The 10,568-nt window shown below is 42.0% G+C and overlaps 1 protein-coding gene across 1 annotated transcript in view; it reads right to left on the bottom strand.

Moving 5' to 3' along the window:
- Positions 1 to 462: 462 nt before the first annotated feature.
- The window catches only part of LOC101169446 (metabotropic glutamate receptor 8-like), a 118,299-nt gene continuing 108,193 nt past the window's right edge, over positions 463 to 10,568 (bottom strand). Inside the window, exons 10-11 of the mRNA XM_023955550.1 lie at positions 9,349 to 9,595; positions 463 to 907 (exon numbers count right to left, since the gene is read on the bottom strand). Of these exons, the coding sequence (XP_023811318.1) occupies positions 858 to 907; positions 9,349 to 9,595 (297 nt within the window). The 3' untranslated portion in view covers positions 463 to 857. The remainder of the gene's footprint in view (positions 908 to 9,348; positions 9,596 to 10,568) is intronic.

Genomic DNA, 10,568 nt, shown 5'->3' with positions numbered 1-10,568 from the left:
CATGAAGTAATGAGGGGTTTCTGTAGTCTAGTAATTTAATTACAAAAATGTTAACTGTAATTCCTTACGTTACTCTGTTACTGACAAAAATAATTAAATTACAGTAATTCATTACTTTCAGTCATTACCCCCAAACACTTGTCTGTGGGAGTGTCTTGGCTGACACGTCTCTGCAGCATTGTGTTGCAGTCAGAAACTGTGGACCAGCTCTACGCCCTCTTTAGGGTGCTGGAGGGTGTGTGGCAGTTCCTTCATCCAGTCGAAATGTGTTTTGTGGATTTGTAGAAGGCGTTTGACTGCGTCCTGCGTGATTTCATGTGAAGGGTGCTCTGTGAGTTTGGGGTCCGTTCACGAGTGAGGAAAGATTGGAGCGTGACAGAGCTCTCTGTGAGATCGACACACGGATTGGAGCGGCTTCCGCTGTCATGAGATGGGGTGAGAGGCTGGTCAGTAAAACACAGATTAGCCAAACATTCCTTTATTTCAAATAAGTTAATTGTATAAAAAGGCATGCTTCAATTGAACCATAGCTTTAAGATATCTCTTAACAGATGACGTGAAAAAAACATTTCACAACAACCATACAAGAAAAACCAAAACAACTGATACACCTAAAATATGGCTGATCCCAAGAACTTTCAATTTTGGAGATCTTTTTTTGTTTGTTTGCTTTAATATTGATTTTTTGACTGCCTTTAAGCATTAAACGCAATATGCACGAGAGGGCTTTAGTTCTCGGTCTTTCATAATACTCAAAATGTTTCAAAGTCCTGAGAACTTCTACTTTTCTTGTTAGGTGTTGGGATCCACTTGACTCCAATGGAAGTCTGGTTTCTAAAAGTTTAGGATTGTCTTCCTCACACGGCTTGGTTGTTGTAGCTGACGTAGGTGGTTTTTTGTGGGGACACTAAAAGAAAAAGAAGCAAAAAAAAAGAGCATGAGAGATACATCAAGATGAACAATTCACAGGTCAAACCACTATTCTTACTATTTAATGCATTAAGTTAGAATGGTTGCCATATATTTGTCTTTTTACTGGATATATGAAAATTAAAATAATATGTACACTATTCACAATAAATTAGGGATATTGTGAAAAACTCATTGGATGTCATAAACACAGTGTTTGTTTCAATTCACAGATTTTTGTGATATGGAAGCAATTGTACTGAGGTGATAGACACACCTCACTGTGGGTTTTCCACCAAATCGTCTGTGTGCAGTGTATTTGACAGTAAGTCGTTCCAAGTTCATCATTCAAACAGCCACGAACATACAGCATTGCTTAACGGACGAGCAGCATCAGCTGGCCATAGTGTGCCTTCAGGTTGGTAGTAGGCCATCAGATATGGAACGTGAACTTGGTGAGCCTCAAAGTGTCATTAGCAGACTTGGATCAAGACACAGAACTTCTGTCAGAGTTTGTTCCAGACCCATGAGTGGAGCCCCGCCAGTGACTAACTCCAACCATGACCAGTACCTAAGGACCTCTGACCTTTATGGTCCACAAAGCTGCAGGTCCGTTTACCAGAAGTCGCTTCCTGGCCAACTATAGACCAATAACAAACCACCCCTTTATTTAAAAATCCTAGAAAGAGTTGTAGTTAAGCAGCTTTACCGCCACCTACAGGACAATAGCCACTTTGAAGACTTTCAGTCAAACTTTCACCAAATCAAATCAAGTCAAATCAAACTTTATTTATAAAATAGCGCTTTTCATGCAGTTTGCAGCTCAAAGCGCTTTCACATTAAAAACAGAAAACTCACAATATTACAGTAGAAACCCAACCCACCCTTCACCTTTCCCACTCCCCTCCGTTAAAACATATGACCCATGACCCCCACGTACAATGAATAATGACTATACGTAACTGTAAAAAAAATTAAATTATATAAATAAATAAACAAGTAAGACTTGGCTCTGCTTTGAGGAAACAGTATTTGGGAATCCCTTTCATACCAGGAGCCAGCTTGGCCATGGGAGCATCGCCACAGCGCCCACCCAGACTGGGACAACACTGGGTCCACTTCACAGCCGTGAAGCTGCAAAATTAGACTCTAGCTGCCCCAGCAAGGGCAACAACCGTGGCAAAAACCACAGAGCAAGCCGGCAAGCCCTGGCAGAAAAGATCCCCACAAGAAATACTGGGGCTAAAATCCTGATAAGATACTAAAACTAAAGATACAAGATGTATATAAAAACATAAAATTGAGAAAAAAGATGCATGAAATGAAATTAAATAAATAAAATAGCCAATACTAAAACTAATAGAATAAATTAGCAGTTAAAATCAACTAAAAGCTAAATTAAAAAGGTGGGTCTTGAGCCTCTTCTTGAAAACCTCTACAGTCTCTGCGGCCCTGAGGTTCTCCGTCAGGCTGTTCCACAGGCGAAGACCATAATGGCCGAATGAAGCCTCACCATAAGTTTTGGTCCTCACCTTAGGAACAACTAAGAGGCCAGCACCGGAGGACCTCAGAGGGTTCATATTTTAAATGTATATATTTTGAATAACATCACTGAAAGTGCACTAGTTGGACTCTGTAGAATTTATTTAAAAATCCTCCTGCTAACCTATAAGGATTACATGGTATGAAGTTATTACAAATCAATTACCGTTACTGTTTACTGAAATCATGAATGAATGTTTTCTGAAGATAGTTAATCATTAAAGGGCAATGGATTTTGTAACTTGAAAAGAATCTACCTGATCAGAACCAGATCACAAAAACTATGTAAAACTATAAAATTAATTAACTCAGTACAGGGGTGGAATTATATAAACTCGCTTCTTCCCAAGCAATAAATCCAGATCTACTTGACTTTAGTTAAGGATCACTACATTTAATTAAGCAAATGTGACTTACCGGTCTTTGTTTTTTTTCTGGTTTTTTTTTATCTATGCATTTCATCATTTCTGTAATGAGTTTGATAAATCTGTGTAACGGGTTTTATTCTATTGACATCAATCAATCGATCAATCAGTAGCAAAGAACTGCACATTTTGTTCACAGATGGTGAATTTATTAAAGACTGCATAAATAAAATGGTGAAGAACATTTGTCCTGAGAAGAAGCAGGAGTTTGCTCATGTTTGCCTGGAACACTGTGGTCCAGAGAATTGAAGACATTTCATCCGACATTAGCAGACAATTGGAGGCAAAAGGAGCGGAGATTGAGTGTTTTTCATTAGCCTGCGATGAAAGCAGAGGCAAGTCCCACATTTTTATTGCGAGGAGTGGACAATTTCTCTGTGTGCCCTGATGACGCTCCAGACCACCTGCAGACGGAGCTCACTGCTGTAGGTCACGTTTTTATCATTTAAGAAATGATATGCAGCCCCTCCTTATTTTTTACTTTCTTTTTTTTATTATTATACTGCACATAGAAACCATCCAGGAATTGTCTCATTTAGCTGCAGAATTGACAAACTTCCTTAACTTAACCCTTGTGCTATCCTAGGCACTTTAACATTGGGAGTTGGGTCATCTAGACCCACTAGACAGTGCTCTGAACCTTTTCTCTTCAATGATTTGTGATCTTCACTGGTGTCCATGGATTACATGAAATCTTTCCACCTTTATCCACTTTTGTCATGGTAGGGAGAACACGTCAATGTAAGGGTGGGGTCATCTAAGATAGCACAAGGGTTAATCTCACCACCACTTTTTCATTTGGATTACATGCTAAATTACAGTGACTACAGGTTAGAAACCCAAAACCCATGCAGGGAAAGTCAAGCAGTTCCCAGAATTTTTAACTAAGTTTCCAGGCTTCCTATCGACTACTATCTTAGATTCTGATCAAATTATAATATTAGGGGATTTTAATATCCGTGTTGATGATCCCATACTGTCGAGGACAGTGTTTTTCAAATGCCGTGGGAAATTATCAATTTTTGTGCCTGTGCAGTTTAGCGCCTGGCAGAACAATCATTACGCTTCAGTACTCTTCTATACCAGTAGGTGGCAGCAGCAGATAACTCATTGCTTTGTGCTTGGAGTCAAGCGAACTAGTGACACATGCATGCAGCGGCAGGTGGCGTTGACGGTGACATTGTGAATGACAGGACAACGGTGAAAGTGATGCAGTTGTTAAACCTCTTCTGAAAAAAGCCCAGTTTATTTACTAGCAACTTGGCCAACTATTGACCAATATCAAACCTCCCCTTTATTTCAAAAATCCTAGAAAGAGTTGTAGTTAAGCAGCTTTACCGCCAGCTACAGGACAACAGCCACTTTGAAGATTTTCAGTCGGGGTTTAGACCTCACCACAGCACGGAAACTGCACTAGTTAGAGTCTCTAATGACTTGTTGTTGGCCTCAGAAAAGGGACTACTTTCTTTTCTGGTCCTGTTGGACCTCAGTGCAGCCTTTGACACTATCGACCACAGTATTTTACTCCAAAGATTAGAGCAGGACATAGGGATCAGAGGATCTGCCCTCCAGTGGTTTAAATCCTATTTATCCGACAGGTACCAGTTTGTTAATGTAAATGGACAGTCCTCTCTTTGCATTCGAGTTAACTACAGAGTCCCACAGGGCTCAGTTTTGGGACCCATCCTGTTTATGATCTACATGCTTCTCTTAGGAAATATAATTAGGAAATACAGCATTGATTTTCACTGTTATGCAGATGATACACAGTTGTATTTATCTACTAAACCTGAAGAAAATGACAATATAGAGAAACTGAATGCCTGCATCAGAGACATCAAGACCTGGATGACAATTAATTACCTCCTCCTGACCCCAGAAAAAACTGAGGTCATTATACTCGGTCCTACAAACCTCAAAGATGCTCTGTCTGCTCAGATAGTCTCCCTGGATGGTGTAAGTATAGCCCCCAATTCCACAGATAGAAACCTTGGGGTTTTATTTGACCAGGATTGATCATTTTAGGCTCATATATCTCAGGCTTTTGAAAACTGCCTTTTTTCAACTACAGAATATAGCTAAGATCAAAAATATACTTTCCAAAAGTGATACTGAAAAACTCATCCATTCATTTATTACATCTAGACTGGATTACTGTAACTCTTTGTTAGCAGCGTGTCCTAGTTCTTTAAGAAGTCTCCAGCTTGTTCAGAATGCAGCTGCTAGATTGTTAGCAGTAACTATCAAAAGAGATCACATCACTCCTGTGTTAGTTTCACTTCACTGGCGCTAAGTTGATTCTAGAATCAAGTTCAAAATCCTCCTGTTAACCTATAAGGCCTTTCATGGTATAGCCCCGTCCTATATTAAAGACCTCATAGTCCCTTACCACCCAAACAGAACACTTCACTCCCAAAATGCAGGACTGCTTGTGGTTCCTAGAATTAGTAAAAGTACAGTTGGAGATCCTCCAGTATTATCCTCCACACTAAAGGGATCAAAACTGTGAATTAACACATGTGGAATTATATACATAACAAAAAAGTGTGAAACAACTGAAAACACGTCATATTGTAGGTTCTTCATAGAAGCCACCTTTTGATTACTGCTTTGCACACTCTTGGCATTCTCTTGATGAACCTCAAGAGGTAGTCACCTGAAATGGTCTTCCAACAGTCTTCCCAGAGATGCTTAGCACTTGTTGGCCCTTTTTCCTTCATTCTGTGGTCCAGCTCACCCCAAACCATCTGGATTGGCTTCAGGTCCGGTGACTGTGGAGGCCATGTCATCTGGCGCAGCCCCCCATCACTTTCCTTCTTGGTCAAATAGCCCTTAAACAGCCTGGAAGTGTGTTTGGGGTCATTGTCCGGTTGAAAAATAAATGATGGTCCAACGCAAACCGGATGGAATAGCATGCTGCTGGAAGATGCTGTGGTAGCCATGCTGGTTCAGTATGTCTTCAATTTGGAATAAATCCCCAACAGTGTCACCAGCAAAGCACCCCCACACCATCACACCTCCTCCTCCATGCTTCACGGTGGGAACCAGGCATGTAGAGTCCATCCGTTCACCTTTTCTGCGTCGCACAAAGACACGGTGGTTGGAACCAAAAATCTCCAATTTGGACTCATCAGACCAAAGCACAGATTTCTACTGGTCTGATGTCCATTCTTTGTGTTCTTTAGCCCGAACAAGTCTCTTCTGCTTGTTGCCTTTCTTTAGCAGTGGTTTCCTAGCAGATATTCTACCATGAAGGCCTGATTCACACAGTCTCCTTTGAACAGTTGTTGTAGAGATGTGTCTGCTGCTAGAACTCTGTGTGCCATTGACCTGCTCTCTAATCTGAGCTGCTGTTAACCTGCCATTTCTGAGGCTGGTGACTCGGATGACTTATCCTCCACAGCAGAGGTGACTCTTGGTCTTCCTTTCCTGGGGCGGTCCGCATGTGAGTCAGTTTCTTTGTAGCGCTTGATGGTTTTTGTGACTGCACTTGGGGACACTTTCACAGTTTTCCAAATTTTTCGGACTGACTGACCTTCATTTTTTAAAGTAATGATGGCCACTCGTTTTTCTGTACTTAGCTGCTTTTTTCTTGCCATAATACAAATTCTAACAGTCTATTCAGTAGGACTACTAGCTGTGTATCCACCTGACTTCTGCACAACTGATGGTCCCAACCCTATTTATAAGGCAAGAAATCACACTTATTAAAGCTGACAGGGCACACCTGTGAAGTGAAAAACATTTCAGGTGACTACCTCTGGAAGCTCATCAAGAGAATGCCAAGAGTGTGCAAAGCAGTAATCAAATCAAAAGGTGGCTACTATGAAGAACCTACAATATGACATATTTTTAGCTGTTTCACACTTTGTTGTTATGTATATACTTCCACATGTGTTAATTCACAGTTTTGATCCCTTTAGTGTGAATCTACAATTTTCATAGTCATGAAAATACTGGAGGATCTGTCCTCCAGCACTGTATCCTCTGCTCTCCATTGCCTGAGACATTCACTGAGCACACTGTCAGTTGAGCTTGATGTATTCATGCATCTTGGATGTTTCATCCTGGATAGTGGCTTCTACGCTCACTTGTCCTTGGCCTCCTTCCATGCGGCTAGCATACAGTCTCAGGGTGCTGGATTTGGGATGGAACCGTCCATGCATGGTAAGGAGCTTTCGTGTTTTAACATCCGTGGTCTGTTTCTCTTTCTTTGGCCATCTTATTATTCCTGCAGGGTATCTGATAACTGGCAGTTCATAGCTGTTTATTGCCCGGGTCTTGTTTTTGCCATTGAGCTGGCTTCTCAGGACTTGCCTTACTCGTTGGAGATATTTAGCTGTTGGAGCTTTCCTTGTTGCCTGCTCCAGGTTGCCATTTGCCTGCAGAATTCCAAGGTACTTGTAACTGTCTTCAATGTCTGCTATTGTTCCTTCTGGGAGTGAGACCCCTCCTGTGTGGATTACCTTGCCTCTCTTTGTCACAATCCGGCTGCATTTCTCAAGCCCGAATAACATCCCAATGTCAGTACTGTAGATCCTGGTGGTGTGGATCAGGGAGTCAATGTCACGCTCGCTCTTAGCATATAGCTTGATGTCATCCATGTATAGGAGGTGACTGATGGTGGCCCCATTTCTGAGTCGGTATCCATAGCCAGTCTTGGTGATTATTTGGCTGAGGGGGTTCCGACCTATGCAGAACAGCAGTGGGGACAGAGCATCACCTTGGTATATCCTCATTTGATGGACACTTGTGCAAGTGGCTTGCTATTGGCTTCAAGGGTGGTTTTCCACAGCTTCATTGAGTTTCCTATGGAGGCTCTTAGAGTCCTGTTGATGTTGTACAGCTCCAAGCATTCAGTGATCCATGTGTGTGGCATTGAGTCATAGGCTTTCTTGTAATCAATCCAGGCTGTGAACAGGTTGGTGTGCCGTGAGCTGCAGTCTTGAGCGACTGTTCTGTCAACCAGGAGTTGGCATTTGGCTCCTCTGGAGTCTCTACCAATGCCCTTCTGTGTGTTACTCATAAATTGATCCGTGTGCCTATTTATCTTGGTGGCAGTGATGCCTGACATGAGCTTCCATGATGTGGAGAGACAGGTTAGGGCAGTAGATGAATGGGACTTCACCCTTTGAGGGATCCTTCTGTATCAGGATTGTTCGCCTTTCCGTTAAGTATTTAGGGTGAGTCCCATCTCTTAGCAGCTGGTTCATTTGTGCTGCCAGGCGCTCGTGGAGTGCGGTGACTTTCTTTAGCCAGCAGGCATGTATCATGTCAGGGCCCAGTGCTGTCCAGTTCTTCATACCTGAGACTCTTTCTTGAATGTCTGCCACTGTAATGGTTACTGGATTCTGTTCAGGGAGGTTGCTATGTTCTTTTCTCAGAGAGACCAGCCACTGGGCATTGCTGTTATGTGCTGTCTCTTTCTCCCATATACTTTTCCAGTACTGTTCATTTTGTTTTGACCCTGCCACTGAGCTTACACTTTCACAGGTTGAGTTGCGAACAGCCTGTTTATCCGTCTGGCTTCATTGTCTCTTGTGTACCTCTTTAGGCGGCTGCTCAAGGCTAAGAGCCTTTGTTTGGCAGTTTCCAGTGCTTCCGGCATGGGCATCTGGCTGTATCTCTTTGGTATTTGCTTTCTCATTGTACCTCTTTGAGCCTCTGTCAGCTTCCTCACATCCTTCCGAGTTGCCTTGATTTTGGCCTCTAACCGTTGATTCCATGGTGGGTATTGTTTTCTCCCATGGTTGCTCTTATAGCCAAGCATCTCAAGGATCACTGCTGCTGAAGTGTAAACCAGTTCATTGGTTTATGTGATTGTTGTGGTAGGAATTGCCCTCAATTCACAGTTTCCAGAGGACTTTCAGGAGGTACATCATTTAACTGTTGTAGCTGGCGTCGGGGTTGCCTGTTGTTCATTCTAGACATGATCATGTCTTTCAGGTCAGTTGCTGCCTCGCTCAGCGTATCTGTGGTTGTTGGGGCTGTGTATCCAGGCAATGAACAGGGGTTGTGTATTTGTACTATACCACTTCAATCTCAACTTGTGATAGGAGTTGCCGTTGGTGGATGTTCGAGCATTGGGCTGCCAGTTGTTTGGCAGTTAGCCTTGATTGTGGGTTTCGAAGCATCCATTCATTCCACATGAGCTCTGGTACAATATCATCGGGAGCAACTCCAACCCAGCCAGCCCTCCCATCTACCCTTCCTAACACCCTCCCTCCTTCCCTTGACCGAAATAAATAAATAGATAAGGAAAGAAAACAAAGTCTTTTTTAATTTTTTTGTTTATTTATCTTTGGTGGCCTGCGATCTACCCTCATGTGCTTGAAGATCGACCAGTCGATCGTGATCGATGTAATGAGCACCCCTGCCGTAAACACTCTGTGCTTCAAGCTGGAATGCAAGCAAGCAGTGAAACCCAAAACAGCTGTCAAAAGCCAGATTGTATAACTTTACAGTAACTCACCACTGGGCTTCATCCCCAGGCTCTGTTCTGTCTTCATTTCACCGTTGGGCCGCTCTGCTGCCAGATGCGATAGTTTGGTGGTCAAGGTGGCAGCAGTGACGATGGCCTTAAAGCTGCGCTTGCGTTTTGGAACATTTTGCTCAGGGTGGAAGATAATGGTGTAGACTTTAGGCATATAGAGCATTCCCAAAGAAACAGAAGCGCTGAGACCAAGGGAGATGGTCAATGTTGCTGTCTGGATGTACATCTGCACATGAAAAGAAAAACAAAAAACTGAAGGAGAAGGGGGGCAGTGAGAGGGAGCAGTCTATGGGAAATTCCACTCCTAACATCAATGTTGGTATGTTAGGAGTGGACTGAGTTCTGCGGCACAGAGGCTGAAAGTTTTAACCCACCTGAGTGATCTGAAAGTACATATTGTTTTACTACAGGAAACCCACTTATTTAAATCAGCTGATTATCTCCTGTGCTGCTCACAATTCCCCTTCTTGTACATGGTTAGCTATAACTCCAAACAAAGAGGAGTTGCTGTTTTAATAAGTAAAAATATTAGGTTCACTCATAAGGATACATTTACTAACCCCAAAGGCTGATTTGAAGGTTATGTCTATTTTACATAATTATTAAGTACTTCATCTTTGACATGTGATTTATTAATTCTTAAGGATTCTTAATGACCTGAAACTGTGCTGTTAAGGCACAGATATCTGATAAAAAGTTATGAACTGGATTATGATAAATCATGTAATGAAAATGGTACAGTTGAACAGGGGTGGGATTGTGAAAATTCACTTTCATTCATTACCTTCAAAACAATCTTTGATTTAATGTCTAATTATCCTAAGTTGGATACATCTTTGTATGAATGTATAACTGCTGATTGCATTGCTTTGTCTATTATTCTTGCTTTGATTGCTTGAAATAAACCATATCTTTCAAAATTTCAAATCTTGTACTGAATAAATGGAAGATTAGGACAGTTGGTCATATTAACCCTTGATGACCCCACCCTTGCATTGACGTTTTCTCCCTACCATGACAAAGGTGGATAAAGGTGGAGAGGATTTCATGTAATCCATGGACACCAGTGAAGATCACAAATCATTGAAGAAAAAAGGTTCAGAGCACTGTCTAGTGGGTCTAGATGACCCAACTCCCAATGTTAAAATTCCTAGTAAAGCACAAGGGTTAAAAGCATTCAGACAGATCCATAGCCAGAA

This window comes from Oryzias latipes, chromosome 6 (genome assembly GCF_002234675.1).
Source record: "Oryzias latipes chromosome 6, ASM223467v1".
Lineage (NCBI taxonomy): Eukaryota > Metazoa > Chordata > Actinopteri > Beloniformes > Adrianichthyidae > Oryzias > Oryzias latipes.
Note: the sequence above shows the minus strand (reverse complement) of the source record. Positions and strands in the feature narration are given on the sequence as shown.